At 44.1% G+C, this 18,332-nt stretch overlaps 1 protein-coding gene across 1 annotated transcript in view; it reads left to right on the top strand.

The window, feature by feature from the left end:
• LOC136778159 (zinc finger protein basonuclin-2-like) overlaps positions 1–18,332 on the top strand; it is a 179,432-nt gene that overhangs the window by 59,148 nt on the left and 101,952 nt on the right. The window contains exon 3 of the mRNA XM_066734773.1: positions 2,036–2,138. Within this exon, the coding sequence (XP_066590870.1) occupies positions 2,036–2,138 (103 nt within the window). The remainder of the gene's footprint in view (positions 1–2,035; positions 2,139–18,332) is intronic.

The following is an 18,332-nucleotide window of genomic DNA, read 5'->3' as shown; positions in this document are numbered from 1 at the left end:
CTCCTTTTGCCTCGAATCCCCTTACTCTCCGCCAGCCTGTCTTCGCGTATCATGCCGCACAGAAGGCAATAACATTTTTACGAGCCACGAAACATTTATTGCCAGTTATGCCTTCGCCCCGTTTTATCATCTGCTACCTCTACGTAATATTCGCTACTTATACGAATGTGGCATGCAAATTTACCGTTACCGCTCAGAAAATAAACACCTCGCCGACTCTTGCTTCCTCTTGCCAGAAAAAAATTGCTCAAATTTTGACTACGGAGCGTCGATAATTAGCCCCTTGGAAAGAAGCTACCTTGGATGTATTCACTATATTATTGCTCGACTAATAAAATTGCTGAAAGCAATTAGTGCCGGAATGTGCTTTTTTTTCTCGCCGAGCGGGATATTTTTCGGTGATAAAAATCTTCCAAATCGGGCAAATGGGATAACTGCGTGGCCACGGTGAGTAAGGTGTTGGCGTTTCAGCATTAGGGCGCGTGGCGTTACACGCGTTTTTCATTGTCTTCACGGTTTCCCCCGATGCACGCGCGCCTTCGGTCATCGCGCAACTCGCCTTGCTACTTTTTGTCGGGGCTATACCAGCAGCTTTGAAAAAACGAGGCCCTCTCTTCATCGATTTCTCGCGTCATAAATCTTGAGTCGTACCGACTGTTAAATTAGCCTGAACATGATTAAAAGTACGTAATAGGTGTGTGTGTGTGTGTGTGTGTGTGTGTGTGTGTGTGTGAATTATATATAAGACGAGTGCGAGAAAATTAGTGAAAATTTGTAAGCGAGTGACGAGGGCTCGTTCGCGAGGAGGACAAAGTTTGCTAAAATCAAAATGAGACGGTGAGTCTAATAAAGTTGGTGGCCTCTGCAATAAGATTCACCAGCAGGAATGCTCTTTCTTTCACCGTGGCACGGGATGTCTTCTATATATAAAGACACATGGCCCGGGCAGGAGCTTCCACGTATAGCTTCATTTGTCTTTATATTAACGTTACGAGGCACAGTGTAACGCCATAACTATAGTCAGCACCCTTCCAACGGGAGCTACCATGACGACAATGCTCCCCTACCCCTACCCTCTGGATTTTCATAAGCGACTCCCAATTTTCTTCAACAGCGGGAAAACTTGCTTGATATGAACTTATCACCTTGCAAAATATTCCCCCTTAAACTGCTCTGATAAAATTAACGGAAAAACTCCACGTGATAAATATATAGGTATACTACTCTGCTATCCGTACAATTACTCGGAGGGGTTGTATAATTTTATTTAGCGCAGATAGCGCAAAGCGAGGCAATATAAATAGATTATAAAACGATTGAAGGTTTATACAGGCTATAACGTAGCTTTTATTTCCCATGCTAGCTATATTTGATGAATCGAATGCTTTTTAGAGGAACGTTCAGTTACATATGAAAAACGTGGGTGAAAAGATACGAGAATGATCTTCCTGTTTCACCGCAACCAAGTATCTGGCCATTTTGGGTATCCGTAAGTAACTCGCAACGGCGCGGAATAAACTTTTCCAAGGCGTATATAAAGTAAAACTGATCCAGCGGCGCGAGATAGGAGTACAGCGGCAGAGCGGAGCAGTATCAGCATCGGCGGAGCAGCAGCAGAAGCGCTCTAGCAGTAGCCCCGTACTCTCTTTCGCTCGGGGCTGGATTGGATGGTGGCTCCCAAGAGGTTAATTTCAGGCCGAAGGGTGGAAATATTCACGGTTCCTTAAAATCCGACCAGCCCGGCTCTTACGAGCTTCCTCTGGGGTAGCGTTATGCGAAACGGTCACTCAAAATACCACACCCCCCTTTTTTCTTGCCCATGGCGAGGATCTTTTAATCCGAGCCAAAGTGTCCAGGATATTCCTGCCTCCCACGCTTTTTTATGTCTTTTCAAACGAAACTTACCCCATGCAATTTTCCGTTCGGCCAAACTACCTGATCTCTCTCTCTCTCTACTCTCTCTACTCTCCCACCATGACATGTACACCCATTTACTACAGGCATATAACCTTATCGTTCGTCTTCTCTGTTGCAGTCCATCAGATGCACCGTCAATGGATGCTCGTGCGAATCCTTCACACCGGGGAAACGTCACATACGATACTGTGGAAAATGTCAACACGGTTGGGTCCTGCACGGTGAGTATCAGAGATACGAACGAAAGAAGTCGAAAAAAAAAAAAAAAAATCAGACAAAGAACGATAGCTATAATATACAAGGGATGAAGTTAATATGGACGAGAAGAATGTAAAGCTGGAAATGTGGAAGCGGGCAAGGTTCCAGCGAGTCGCGCGTGGCCGGTTAAACGCAAATTTTCCAACTGTCAGCATACTTCATCCGACAGGCCCTCAGGGACGAAATTCAATTTTCCGCCGATGACCAGTGCCATCCCTTCTGCGGCCAGCAGCCGAGCTGCTCGCCCCTATACGCGCATGAAAACACACACACACAAACGAGCATGGTATACGTGGTATCGTGAGTATAAGGCCGCGTACTTTATGCGCTCGTAAGTTTCCGAACGTATAGAGGCGATATCAGGGTCTGGCCCGGATATCGTTGGCTATTTCTGCTCACCTACGTATAAAGCAGACACGCCGGCGAGCGAGGCAGCGAGCGAGAGTGCGTGCGTGTGCGTGTGTACATCAAACTCCTCGATCAGTAGCCCAGCATCTACGAGAAGCTGTGTATCGCGCGTTTAAAATTCCGCCTGCTTGACCCGCGATAGATTGGACGCGGCGCGCCATGGAATACATATCAATTTCAGCCGAGCTCCGTCCGTGTCTCTTGGGAACACAGCTGCATTTTCTTTCTATCGCCTAACCATACCGCCGCCTTCCATACTTCTTTTTTTTTAAAGTCGCTATACTTTCCTACTCGTTACCGAGTCACTGAAATTCACCACTCCTTTTTTGCCCTTGCGCTCCCCCCCCCCCCCCCCCCCACTCGTATCGTATATAACTCCTCGTCCCTGCGCTTCATTCTCTCTCTGGGCCTTTATTATGCGTTACGTCATGGTCGAGTGACACAGTTGTCAAAAAAACCTAACAGGATTCTTTTCTTTTTTTCTGGAATGATATAACTTTTGCGCAAGGTTTATCTTGATCTAAGATAAATATTAATCATAGAGTTTGTCGATTATGCGAAGGGGAACTCTCCTCCTGATCGTTTTATGATTATGTTGAATCGACGTGGAGCCGCAATGACGTTTTACTTTGGGATGGGGTGTTTCGACACGTACTGCGCTTTTGGAAATGACGCGATCTTATAGGACGGTGACTGTTGTGTCGACACAGGTCGCAGTAGCACCATTCATCAACCGTTACTGTACAAAGACGATCGCTATAGTAATTGCTCGAAATCGACCTCGAAAATGCCAACAGAGTCATTTCTCTTTCGATATGGCTGATCGAGTGACTTAAATTAGAAATCTCGCCTGTCCGACTCTTCCCACCTCCCCCCCCCCCCCCTCTCGCCCTTTTTTCTCTCCCGACCGGTTCCTCCTCTCTTTTTGTGAAATAAAAAAGCTTCCTCGTCATTATTACCGATCCTCGATTAGGCGCGATAATCTGTCCTGTATAGCATCGTCAAAATGCTTCTGGAATGTTCTATAAAAAAGAACATTCGTGCATGGACACGCGAGTTTTTCTTTTCTTATACGCAACTTAAGTAACAATGAACAATCAAGGTTTTGATCAGATTCTATCGGGAAATCTCGTAAACGCCAATTCAATATATATGTACACGTAAAAATTTCATCTTTGACACTATCAATATAGAAATATATATCGTTATACGGAAGAAGGTACATGAAGAGGGCACGAATCAAAGTTTGATGGCTATCGAATTAACATTAGGAAGATAATACACGAAGGCTGGAGTGGTGATCGAGGTGACAGGATATCGAGCGAGGTTGGAGCAGTTGGCGAACTCGCGTAAGGAATCACGCGAGTAATACACTGACAAAGGCCTTTTTAAATTGTAATGAGCTGCCAAAGAGTGAATTATGTGCCGTCCAAGTGCCATCGGGTCCTCGGCGAACCCCATCCTGCAGGACCCCATATATATCTGGCCTCCCCGCCCCACCCAGCCACCCCACGTCATGAATATATTTACATTGATCGTCCGTATCGGCATTTTTCATTTGCCCCGTCGCTCCGTCAGTCGCCGAAGTGTGTCTATCTCCCAATACTTTATTTATATCGCTGAGACGTGCCTCTCCTCTCTCACAAAATTCTCCTCTGCGAGCAAAGGATCATTGCAGTTTCTTTAGGAATTCGATATGTGAGCGATGAACCGCGTCCTCCACTAATGATTCTTTCCTTCTCGGTGCTAGTCACGCCACAGCTTCCTCGAGCATGACGAAATGCCCTTATGATTGATTGTTTTCCTCTGCTCGCCTTTTACAAAAACTCTCACTGTTAATACGTCAAGTTTTACCCAAATTGCCATTGTCTCTCAGGGTGCCTCTTATAACAATTGGACAGTCGAGCCTATTCTTCAAGATATATGTATATATATATATATATGCCTATAATTGCTTCTTAATAAAGCATTAATCTTTTCCTCGAATCACCAAAGTACCAAGTTAATGGCCCTAATATATACATTGAAAACATTTTCTTCCACCACAAATGGAATTTCTAGATTTGATCGGTATGAAAATTTAATGGACTTCAACAATAAATGTTTCGATTTGGTCGAGGCCCTTGAAATTTTCCAGGAAAACAGTTTCATTGAGAGGCAATGATCCGTGCACCAAAGATGCCGACTGGATTTCGATGATTTGCTTTCTTCTGGACGAAAAGCAGCCTCGACAGGGTTGAGGGTAACATCTGCGCCGGCATCTGGGTTTCTTGCGAGTTTCAGGTGAGAGAGCATCTGGAAGGTGAGCCAGGGGGTCTGCACTCTGCTGCGGCCCAGGAAGATGCCGCGCGCTTCGAACTTTGGCCCGCAAATGGGCCGCGAAACGCGATAAATCATCGAAGGCGGTGCCCGGAGTGACACTCTCGCGTCCCGAAGCTAATAAACGCGTGCGCGCAAGTCACTCTCCTCTGGCCCAGCTGTAAATTACATGCCTTGCTCGAACCCACCCTTGTCGCGGCTTTTGTTTCACCGCGAGAACTGGACCAGCAGCGTACTTTCACCACAAATAGGTACTACTAATACGCCTTCGAGAAATGACTTATGTATTTCTGCCACAAAAAGGGAACCGTGCAACGGTCTCTCTATACTGAAATATTTCATAATTCCTTCGCAACAAACTCTGTATATATATATATATGTATATAGCCTCGCAATAACTTTCAATGGTGCCTGTCTTATCAGCCTCTATTTCTACGACACCTTGTATATATATAGTTAAACACCAAGCTTCCATATAAAGCTTTAAATATTCATTAATACAGTCTTAAGATGAAACGAATTTTAAAAGGCACATTAAATATAGCTATAGCACTTTTCGATCCGCCCCTGCACGGTATTCATAAAACCATCTTACCAAGTGACACAGCGAGCCATTAATAAAGGCCCTGTAGCTTATGAATTAAAAGCCGAGGGGCTGAGTCAGCCCCCGTCGCGACCTTCCGGTGTGACTAACGAGTAGACCAATCGGGCGAGGGCTTCGAAAGAGTACAGCCAATGAGGAGAAGGTGTCGGTCTTGTATTATGAGTGTACTAATGACTGGCGCAACACGCCTTTTACACCCTCGAAACACGAGGCTATTTGTTCTAATACGAAAGCAATGTTAATGGCAATATATCACGAAACTGTTGGTTAGAGGATCCCTTCTCATTGGCTGGAAACCGTCACCATGAATCACAAGCGAGATGCTAATGTACCGATCTATCTTGGCTCGCCTTTATTAAGACTTACTTTTTCTCCCGCGTCAAGGGATCTCGCCACCCCCCCCCCCCCCTCCCCAGCATCACCACAAAGCACAGCACCTTCGATTTATACGAAACAAGATCGATACACCGGTGCCACAACGCCACAAACTCCTTCCGAGATAAACTGACAAATTTCTGATTCGTAGTGCCTCTCGTAAATCAAGACACAATTCACTGACTGCTCATTTTTAATTTCCAATCAAATCTCTGAAGCACAGTAATTTAAAGTCTCACTCAGCGCTGTACATCGTTGGAATTAATTAGCGTGATTGATCGGACGTAAGACGCCTTCTTCTTACTGACCCAGCTGTACCAACACTCGATTTATCGATAAATTTCTCTCGAAGATTTTTCCAAATTTTCTTCTTGAAAATAATGGAAGCTTTTATCGTCGAGATATCGTGTAAAACAGTGCACGCAAGGAATTTAGAACTGAGTGCTGCCATATGGACGCTAAACGAGGTTGAATGTCGTTCGATAAATTCAGCGAACACAAAGATTTGTCACGAGTTCAGAAATAGACTGGAAACAAATGGGAGAGGTAGCGAAGGAAGTCAATCTTGGTTGGTGGGCCCGTTGCGAAGTAAACACCGAGGCGCCGCGACGCTTTACGACCCCTCGGGTCCCCGAGACGCGTGTTTAACTTGCGCCAGCTTTCTGGCACTCGTTGTTTCTATACACCGCGTCCGTGTGTTCTACCAAATATCGTTCATAAAACGCAAAAGGAAATTGACAAGGTTTTACGATATTAAAGAGCTAAGAAGATTATATGAATATTGTAGAAGAAAGGAAATATGATATTTTTCAAGTTTCCGTATGAATTAATTGTGGAAACGATTGGACGTGGAGAAGTATACTACATATATATATACGACCGAGGGTGGATTGGAATTTTTTGACAAATAGCAATAGGATAGGAGGAAGCTTGGATCCACACAGGGTGAAGCGATAGGTCGTCGCAGCAAGGTATAGGCTCGTGCCAATTCACGGGATTACGATTAAATATTGATCGGGGAGGCTGATACAGATTAATGTGCGTTCCGTCGGATCCTCGATCTTCGCTCGGAGCTCCGTCCGAGCGTTATTTGTCTCGTGTCGTTGCTGCTCTCGGAGAGGGAGAGGGAGAGGGAGAGAGAGAGTACTCGAAGGACGAAGGAAGACGGATCTTTGATTACCACCTCTGACGCCACACGGATTGTCGAAAACTCTTATCTGCCTTCTGGCCCTTTTTATCTCATCCCGAGAGTAGACCAGAACTCTAACTATACTCCCCCCCCCCCCCCCCCCCCCCCACCCCTAAGCTAGCTATGATGAACGGTGTCGCTAGGGGAGGCATTTATCCCAAGATATGGCATCCTGGGGGAATCTATTAGCGTACTACGATAGATGCCAACTTATTTACCCTCGAGATAACGTCAAATTATTTTTTGCCCAACTTCGCACGCCAAGAAATATATACTGCCACAACCAAAAGTCTCGAATACTAGTATATATAGTATCGCAAGGGTGTATGACAAAACTCAAAATTATTTTCATCGCAAATATTTCATCAGAGCCATATATATATATATATATACATTTATATATATCTAGCAATGGCAGATTTCTGGTATGGAAAAATGAAGATAGCGTCCAGTTTCTAGGAATGCCAGAAGCGGAAGTGGAGCGTTCGATATCTCGCGGTTTAAAGTAAACGAGAAGTTATTGCAATGGGTGGTGATGCGAGTGTTCGAAAAGTGCTATGTAACGAGTATTTGGTCCGATCCTTGGCGTAATTAATGGCGGAGAGTGCACCGAGACAGGCCACGACGTGTAATAATCGATAATTACTCGGTGTAATTAAATAATGCGTTTATCGCGTAACGATCGAGCGTCTGGGTGGCCTGAATCGGCTCTACCGTCCTCGTATCTTAAGTTTGAACGACGATCCAAGCGGCTGCTGCTGCTGGCTCGATAAATCTCCGAGAGTTTGCTGGCCTCGCTCGTTCGACAACACGTGCACCCCAATAGATATTATACGATATTCCTTGAATTTCATTCTAGGGTCATAGTTCGCCGCCGACAGATAGGCTCGCGAAGCTCTAATAATAATTAACGATTTATCACCAATGAAAATAATTTCCCTCGAAATTATTTTCATCCTATATCGATGTTCGTCTGTCTTATTAGGATAATTCTCGGCTGGAAACACAAAACGGTCCTCACGAGTCTCTGCGAAACGCGAATTAACTCGGGCGATATTGGCTCTCGAACAAATGACGCCATTCCTCAGAGAAACGTGGTACTTAATAACGCGAATAACCCCAGAGTGTTCGCTCCTCATCCGTAAAGACGTCCGGTAACGCCTCCTTACGCATTTGTCAGTCGCGGTCAGTTTTTGCCAGCGCCGTTGTTCGTGATCGGTTTCTCGAGTCGCAAAACCTTCCCTTTGAAATATCAGCTTTCTCGAACCGTTCGATGTATACTATAGTGTGTTGTGCTTTATAAGTGTACTATACGCAACTCGTGAGCGATATTCCACAATTGAAATATCCATACATAAATTTCTTTTCCCATGCATATATAAGGATACGTATCGGTTTTATTACACTTGCACGTGTGTGCGTGAGAGGAAGGCGAGAATGACGAGAGGGAAGAACAGGGACGGATTTGTTCGACGCTTCGGAGATTACAGGAATGGGGTTAGTCGGTCAGTATAAACATTAGTCGTAAAGAGTTTTCGATGCGAGATTTGACGAATTCTCGTGGAAAGATGGATGTTGAAAAATGACGTATGGTGGTGGTTTTAGGGGGGAGGGGGGGGGGGGGTTGTTGCATGCGGTAGTGAGGTCGTCAAGTGTCTGGCTGACCGCACAGTGGTGGGGGGAAGAAGCAGATGCGGTCAACGGGGTCTCGGCGAGATTAATGCGTCGCTTCCTATCACCGGTGATTGACAGCACCGTGACCACGACAAAGCGCCGGCCACCTCTCACCCCCACACCCTCTCCTTCCTTGTTTAGCTTCATTTTTACAATGGGAACTGCGTAACTCTTTCGTGTCATCGTCCCTGTCGTCGTTGTCGCCGACCTACACGTATGCATACATACCTTCATTCTCTCCGAGGTCAAAGGGCAAAACTCTCATATTGCATGGCGAAACTTCTTTCAAATCGCTCTATAGGCTCGACTTTCGGTAGTGGAATATTAATCAATTCTCGTTGACGAACCTGTACCAAGATAATAACGTAACCTCTTTGCTTATATAAATCTTGCGACGCTCGATTATTATAATTTCAACTCTGACGTTATAATAAATCGATGGAAAATAATAATTTATATAAAAAGATATTTTTGAAAATTTAATAGATGCATGGAGCGTGCGGGGGGATAATCGGGTTGCCTATATATATATATATATATATATATAGAGGACTCTGTAGCAATTAGTCGGCCTGTCGCGGAGTAATTAGATGAAGCTTTAATTGCAAAACGGCCGGATCGTCGTATCTCGTAAAGGAGAAAAGCTCTGGCCTGTCTCCAAGGTGCAATTCTCCTCGTATTTACATCCCCCGCGAGACGGCGAGGGACCAAAGAGAGAGGCTGTAAGGCGCAACGTCGACGCGTTGCCCTCCGCCACGCAACCCCTTTTCTACAGTTTTACCGCTCCCCCTGGCCGTCTTAAAAGAAAGGGTTAATTAAAAACAACAAAAGCTATCCGCGCCATTAGCGCCCGTTTGTATGCGCTACCTTAGTGTTATGTCCGTTATGCCCCAGCTTCCTTTCTTCGGCGCAAACTGCTCAACGTGCTTCCTACCACGCTAAAAAAATATTTCACCTCGGTACCATTAAATACTTTCGGGATGATGGCTAATATTGCGAATAAGAAGGAATTATAAAAGAATCGCAAAAAACTTGCTTCAGAGTTGGAAAACGATCAGTGGCAGCATCCTGACACTATATACATATATAGTCACTCGAGTAATTATATAATTTATTGACCGATTCTTCGGCTCGAGAAACTCGATAATACAAATTACTCGAATGTTTTCTACAATATTTATGTTCCGCCGTGAATTAAGTAACTATATATATACGTGTATACGCTTGCATCGATCTCGCGCGATAGAGACAGCTTCTGACAAGCCGCGATAAGCGCTGCATCTGTGATGCACACGCAACGCGTACTATATCGCCGTCATCCTTATCAAACTGCTTGCGCGAAATGATGTATTTTGCGAAATATTTCTCGAGCTCGGATAGCGACAGATCGCTGTGTTTCAATGATACTATCCAATTATAGGACTCGTTTGCACTTTAAAACTAAGTTTATCGTAGATCAAGGCTCTCGGCATCATTATAAATCCGTTAATCATATTCGCAAAATATCCTACATAATTTTGTAGCACGGTTTGAAAATTTACTAGTCTATATAGTTTTATATATAGTACATGCAACGGGTATCGTTAACGTCGCTGTCACTTTTGGCTTGGAGAAGCACTCTCAACGTCAACCAATGGTTTTTGTCGAATAAGTTTGAGACGGTGATTCGGCGAAATAGAGGACAGAATAGAAAAAGGGGCAAGGGGAGCGATTGGCATTATACGCGGAAACGCTGTGTCACGAGTCATTTGCATTTCACCGGCTTGGACATCCTAATTGAGCACGAATCGTATTACAGCAGTAATTTAATGATACTAGATATGTATATATATATATATATATATATAGAAGCTTTTTGGTCAATTTTCAAGACGAGCCGCTACTTAATTTATTGCCTTCGTCCATCTCCCATTTCGTCGTTTCTCTTTAATGAAAACTCTGCTATATGCTGGCCATATTATTCGAGTTTCGTGATACGAGTCCTGTAGCATAATTATAATAATACCTGGCGAAATAAGGCTCTCGAATTCGCCAAGGAACGAACGGAACAGATGCCATGCCGTGACTATTCCAGCCGAGATATTTACGAAGATGGATGATGACGCCGAGTCGTGCTAGACTCTGAGGCGTGATCGTCTTTCGCCAACTAGAAACGCCTCGAAGGAACTTTCGAATCGACAAGTTTTTTCCCCACTCTTATCATCATAACAATTTCAGCTACCGTTACTATATATGAATATCTCGCGCGAAGCAAAAAGCGAATAGAGAGATTTTGAAAGCGATATAGCGCAGAGTCACGGTTAATTTATATGCCTTTTCAAGTCGAGCGACGAGCGACGAGGGACTCTCGCAGAGAAAAGCTTGGAAATTTGCAAGGATGTAGGTACACGAGGAGTGCACGAGTATGGGTCATTTTATTCGAATTTGCATATTGCGATTACAGCATTTTGTTCCATCCTTGTGTGGTCAAAGTCGCGTCTCATTGGCCGAGGGAAGCACGATCGCACATTTATCTAAGAAAATATTAATTACACAAGTAATCAAAAACTCGTGTAGCTTTCGGCTCCTGATAAAAATGTTACTCAATTTATCACGCTACTGTCAGGGAAAATACCATTCATTCATTCGAGCAGATAATGCGACTCGGTAATATCGCGAGAATGATCGAACAAAAGCGTCGCCAGCCTTCCACGTACAATGTTAGCAGATGGACAATGGTCAGGTATTATGGGAAAACGTATCTGGTGGGCATGACTTGCATGAAAAAAGCAGCAAATGTCGCGCTTGAATCTCGGAGTAAACGCGTCTTGTGCCTCGTCGTCCGTTAGGAAGATGAGGAGAGTTTTGTGGCTGGACGGTGCGTGTGCACAAGGTCCGAGGCAGAGCCACCCTACGAACACCAGCTCGCCTTATATATTCCTTCCTCCTCCCGCGCACACTTGGAAGTCTTTCAGGCCTTTTAGGAGCGACGCCCACTCTCCTAGAGAGTTATCTCCCCCGCAAATATATATTAATGCGAATGATATATCAGCTAGCCCGCAAGGGACAAAACCTTAAATATTGGATAAGTTGGTCCGTGGTCGGCCTGCCGGGACCAAATCTCGGTGATGGATCGCTCGCTGCTGACTGTCATAACAACTTTCGTCCTTTGCCTCTCTCGATACTTACACCCAGATATCCATATTACTTGGCGAATCGGAAAATCGCTGTCCGTAAGTAACCTTGCTTCTCGGACAAGATCGATCGAGTACCAGTGCAATCACAATCAAGCTTTATCTCGCTCGGCACATATACCCATACCACTTTGTAACGTCCAAATGAGAACTACATTCGCTTCTGTAATAAATTATTTTTGTTTCAAAAACTATTAAAACATGCTTTCCTATGTTTGAAACAATTGAATTTTCCAAAGTAAGGGAGATCGAAGAATTTATTGTTTACAAGTTTCTTCGCTCTGGGAATGGCACACTGTATTACCTACAATATGGGATGCAGTGTAGTAAAGCTACTACAACATCGAAGTGAAAACTATATTCACCCCTTTCTTCTACTCTAATTTATTTTTATCCCAAAAAAAAAAAATGAGAAAATTTGCTTCATTACATAGGAAATAATTGAATTCCGTAAAATAAGGGAAGGTCGAATAATTAATGTTTTTCAAGTTTCGTCACTTTGGAGATGGTATAGTAGTAGTGTACAGGGTGCAGTTTGGTGAAACTGGGGTGTGGATCTTAATTCGTTAGATGTATACGTATTTCGCGGTCCTCGTTATTGGATTCCTCGTGATAATTCTGCTGTAAATCATATCTCGCAGGAGCGCAGGACCCAGCAGGTTCGGGGAGGGGACCTCTAATTTCGCACGGGGTCTCGACGGAGTCGTGGATTATGCAGGGACCGACAAAGGGTTGATCCTCGAGGGACGCGTGCGTCGACGTGACACTACTTGGCCCCTCGCTCGCTCGTTAATAGAATACTACTACTATGCATGCCTCTTCGTTAACGGATATACACTATGTAACTGCGGTGCCTCGAGATGCTTAAGCACTTCCCAACGGAGTCTTGGCCGATCTTCGGGAGACCTTCGGCTTTCGAAAATGAGATTGAGCCGTAAAGCACAAACCTGATGCCTCGCTGAAAAATTTATCATTCGCGAAGGTCCAACGATAAAACTTATATAAACATATATATATACATCGCAGAAGACCTGTCGTAAGAATAAAATACAAGAGTGTCGGCGAACGCAGGGTGGCCCATGTTAATCTATGACCTCTCGCTTATCTCCCATGTTTGACATTTCGAAGAAAAAAGTGTTTCCTCGATAAGAATTGTTTGGTAAGAGGGAAGGATTAAAACGTCCTCGATGCTAATTGAAGGTCAACCCATAGTTAATTTCAGGGAAAACTGGATAAGAGATTCTTTCGATTATTATTATCATTATTATTGTATCTAGATTCGTGAGAATTGTACGCTCCAGGGTAATCGTGGTAGGTATATCGAATCCAATAAACGTTGGTCCCATGAAAAAGCAATGATTAATAGATTTCAGTCATTGAATAGTTGAGTATAATCACTCGTATAACGCAGCATATAATTATGTGCTAATACGGTCGTTTGCATGCGCGATAAATCACGATTTACGAAATAGGTAAGAGATAAGGTGTATATCTGGATACAATGGGCCAGTATTCGCGAGAAGAGATCGAGTGAGTGAACGAGCGAGCAGCGCCGCGCCGCGGACTAGGACGTTTTATTTCGAGTCTCGCGCGAGCTCTGGCTCGTATGATTAATAGATAGGAAATGGTGTATATCCGAAGATTGGGAAGACGTGTCTGACGCGATGGACGTTCAGGCGATGACCCGGATTGGATTGCCTCGTGTATAATTGCGTGCTTTGCCTCTGGATAAGTGTTCCAGGAAGGAAGACATTGTGAATGGCATAGAATAATGCAGAATTCGCGTGGCAAAGAGATCAAAGAAAACGAATACAATACGTATATATATATATATATGTCGTGCGTATAGAAAGTCTGGTACATGAAAGAAGAATTAAAAAAAAAGAGGGGAAAAAAGCTGTGTGCCGTATGCGCGAGAGGAGTATTCGTGGAAATGATAAGGTGGCCGATGTCACGAGGAGGGTTATCGCAAAGAAAACCGGCCTATGACATCGATCAGTCTGTGTCACTCGGCGTACTCCCTATCGTCGCTTTACATTAATTATTATTGCCTCTTCGACACTTTTCGCGTTTACGCTGAAAAACATTATGTCCGTTTTATCCGCGATAACCGCGCCGATAATCCCAAACCTTACGCGACAAGATCTCGCCGCGTTTTACCATCGAGCGAATTGCTCGAACGTGTTCAAATTATGGATTACACGCGCGTTTGTCGATTAAACTCGAGTGAAAAAATTTGCAATTATATCATATCTCTCTGTTTTACACGTTTTTCTTCTCAGTGGCATAATCGTACTTGGACCAGCGAGTTGCGAGCTCTGGCTATATATACACATCTCTTTCCCATATACCACTGCATATAACCTTTTCAGACCATTTAACGCTACAGTCTGAGAAATTGAAAGAGTTTTTGCGTGCTTTTGTTGCTTTATTTGACGCACGTCCGTTTCTGTACTCTCGATATTTATAAAATGTCGGATAATCTTATGGCTGTGAGTCAAACACACTGGCGCAGGGAAAAAAGTGTTTCTCTTTGTTAGTATTGGAACGTCAATTCCGGAACTTATGAGCTGTTCTCGAAAATATTTGCAGACAGTTTGTGGCTTTGAGGTCTCGTCGAATCACGAAATCGCCCTACTTCTTCTCTCGCTCGGTCCAATATAGTACCGCACACTGTTCGATCAGATGCCTAAAGTTTTATGACGTAAACAGTCGGCCGTTGGCGATGCCTGTCACTCCATGGATAAACTCGTCTTGACAGAGTGCAGCTCCCTCGGGAAATACTCCAATACGAAAATCACCGTGTTCCCGACGACGGGAATCCGTTCTTGGAAAATCAAGAGTAAAACTCCTCTGTATATACTCGCCAGAGTCGAGTCGGGATGGAATAAGGGGATCCAAGAGAGCCAAGCATCGATTGTGTCCGCGCTCGCAAAAAGGTTATTACGTTTCTCTCTCTCTCTCTCTCTCTCCCGCGGGGTCATACGAAATTTCAGCAGCGATCACTGACCTAATTAGATAATTATGACCGTAGGATTAATCGCTGGCCTGATGGCTGTCCGCCTGCTGCCTCAGCATGCGTGCGTATATATATATATATATAAGGCCACCGTCCAACAATGTACCGCGGAGTTTCATGTTTATTATGCAGATCAGCGGCAGAGTGTAATCGACGGCTCGAACCTGGCTATATGATTGAATTTAATTAGCGCGCTATTAAAATAATTTAACAATATATTTGCTCAATAATCGCTAGCTCCCGTCGACTGAATTATTAATTGAGTTACAACACGGGATCGATTGCCCTGTACTCCTCACCCGAGCGGAACACTCGCGATCGAGACTGCGTCTGGACCAAAAAAAAGAAGCTAGCTACATTCTCGAATAAATCGCTGCTCCCAAGCGAGAGACCGCGAGCTCGATTAACTTCGCTTCTGGATGAGCTTAATTAGACCCGGCCACATCTCTCAGATAACCAGCCATTCGTTCAGGTGCTACGTGTAAAACACAGGAGGCGATAAAATTAATTTCTAAATCGGTAATCATTTTTAGGAATAAATATAAAAACTCAAGAATTTTTTCATAGATGCAAAATTTAGCATGAGGAAAATTGCTGATTAACGATTCTCGTCAGTGCTAATTTCTCAGGCGGTTTGATTAAGGTTTTTCTGTGATTTTGCGAGGGTTGGAGAACCCTGACGATCAATTGGTCTGGTGTACCTTACTATACACGCACGCAGCGTATATTCGCGTAGTTGCGCCTATATGTATATCCATGTATATTGACGAGGGCGTGTGTTATGAATGGAAGCAGTGTGCGGTCACGTCAATGCGTGAAGCGTGCGTGAGGTTAGTTACGCACCGTTTGCCGGCCCCAGGGGTGTTCACTGCCGAGTAACTTATACCGGGGTAAACAGAAAATTCCGAGGGTGCTATAGCAACACTATACATATATATATATATATACCATTAATGCATTTCCAGCAACTCGTGCAGTTGGAAGAAGCAAAAGGGGAAAGGATATATATATATATATATATATATATATATATATATATAGGAGAGTTAAAGGAGCCGAGTGTCCAGTGCAAGGGCCTCTCGTCGAAGGCGACAAAAACAAGAGGCTCCGCGTCCCCGACCGCGTGAATTCTGAACGCTCTTGGACACAGAGCATCGATTGTGTCCGCATTATCACCGCTCAGTGGCGTAGCTACCGCTCACGAATCTCCATGATTCCTGGAAATTCCGCTCTATCTCTCTTCCAGCCTCCCACGAACCGCGTACGAGCTTCGAGATTCTCCGAAAACGCTTCTCTCGAAAATTCTACGAAATTAGAGCGATGGAGGGAATCGAGACTGAATACAGAAAATTGTGCATTTTTTTCCATTTCAGTTTGGTCTCTCCATATATAGTTACACTTATATACCTTCGAATATTTTCTTGAACATTGCAGATTTTACAATCATATATATATATATATATATAGAATATAGGATGGATCCTTGGTGCAACAATATCAATAGGTAGGTTACGCCAATGGGGCGCGCGCGCTCGTGTATAATTTCGCATGAGGCAGTCGTAAAAGCTGCGTTGAGTAATTCACTGTTGATCGCAGTTAATAACTGTCTAGTAACGGTGTAGTTATTAGTCGGTTTTGCGAGACGTACGTGTTCGCGCCTATCGAGATATCTGCATTGATACCGATAATAAATAATAACGACAACGACCCGAGGGCTAATCTTACTCGGAGGAGACGTAACGTAACGTAATACGAGGCGACGTTAAATCATGGAAAGTCAAAATCGTTTTATTTAACGATTTCACGCTCCACTCGTAATGGGTCATTCGAAATCAATGAATCCGTCGAAACGGTTAATTATTAAAGTTCTGGAAGCAATTTGCGACGGTCGTAGGTCGGTTAATTTACCACCGGATACATACGATCCGTGGCACGCAACTATCCAGAGAGCATGTGTTACCGAGAGATAAGAGAAAAATTATCGTTAAAAACGAGCCGGCCCTTTCTCTCTCCTTCTCCCTCCCTCTCCCTCCATCTCTCTCTCTCTCTCTCTCTCTCTCTCTCGCATCTCTTTTTCGTTGGTTCGAGGGTCCCTAAGCGGCTCCACTTACGTTTTTACGAGCCGATTCGAAAAAGCATCGCGTCACGGTGACACGCCTGAAAGATCTTATCTGAATCGCACGCTAAACTTTTACGTCCCTTAATCGAGATCGGAGATTATCATTGTGATTGTTTTAATATTCCATTAAACCCTCGAAAAAACTTGTATCGAGAGCTTTCATCGGTTTTACCAATGCTCTTCGATCCAGTCATTTCCATAATCGAAGCGGAATTAATGATTATTATATAATATCATCAAAGTTTGGTCCATGAGGATGCCGAATAATTCAGGATTATAGTGAAAAATCTTGTTGAAAGATGTATAATGATCATCGGAGGCATTATCGATAAAAGTCATCCAGCGCGGTTTATAGTTCGAAGCGATTATTCTTTCTTGTGGAAAGAGAGAGAGAGGAGAATACCTATAACACACAATTCCAAAACGTAATCCTAAATATACGTTAGGGCGCCAAGGACGAATTACTTTATAGTTTGCAACTTTGGAGGATAATCATGGTGGTTAGTCTCCTAGGCTTCTGTCTCACTCTCTCTCTCTCTCTCTCTCTCTCTCTTTGCAGTCACTATTTCTCTTTTTTCTTCCTATTCTCTTCTCTCCTTTACCTTTCCTTTCACCCCCACCCCTCCCTCCCTCTTCACCTTCAAGGAGCATAAAAACCGACGTTTCATAATTGATTTTGTTCTTCGGAAGTTGGCATGCACTCCGACAACGTACGTCCGTCGACGTGGTAACGCGAAACTTGCAGCGAAAAGCTTGAACCCGGCAGTCGAGTGCGTCTCGAAGCCGTTAAAAGTTTGTAACGATCCCTTGCGGAAATTTCCGATCGCTCGGCCGCACACTTGCCTCTCAACTTCCGTGCAAACTTCCCGTTGGAGAGCTTCGCGAAAAAGCTCCACTGACAATGGATAATACGAAATATATTTGTGCTTTCTATATTTAATCTTCTCCAATTGCGACACTGCAGTTGAAATAGTTTACATTTTTCTTACCTGCGGTATATACGTATAATGACAATGGGAGCCGCAAGGGTTACCCTAAGTATCACCGCAATTAGCGTGCGTAACCGTCATTGGCATTAGCATACACTGCTATTTCGAGTCTGGTTTTACGATTGTCTTTAATGATAGTGGCGTAATATCTGTCCCCCACCGTCTTGTTCTGGTCTCGGGAGTCGGGCAAACGACTGCGAATGTACCAGTCCACACAGTCCGCTTCGTATAAATCATTCTAATAACCGTGTGGTTCCACCTGCGGACCAACCAAAACCTTTCTACGTA

This window comes from Prorops nasuta, unplaced genomic scaffold, assembly GCF_024137725.1.
Source record: "Prorops nasuta isolate Cenicafe-Biocafe unplaced genomic scaffold, Cenicafe_Pnas_1.2 PNAS00013, whole genome shotgun sequence".
NCBI classification, from domain to species: Eukaryota; Metazoa; Arthropoda; class Insecta; order Hymenoptera; family Bethylidae; genus Prorops; species Prorops nasuta.
The sequence above is the reverse complement of the archived record's forward strand: the minus strand, read 5'-3'. Positions and strand labels throughout refer to the sequence as shown.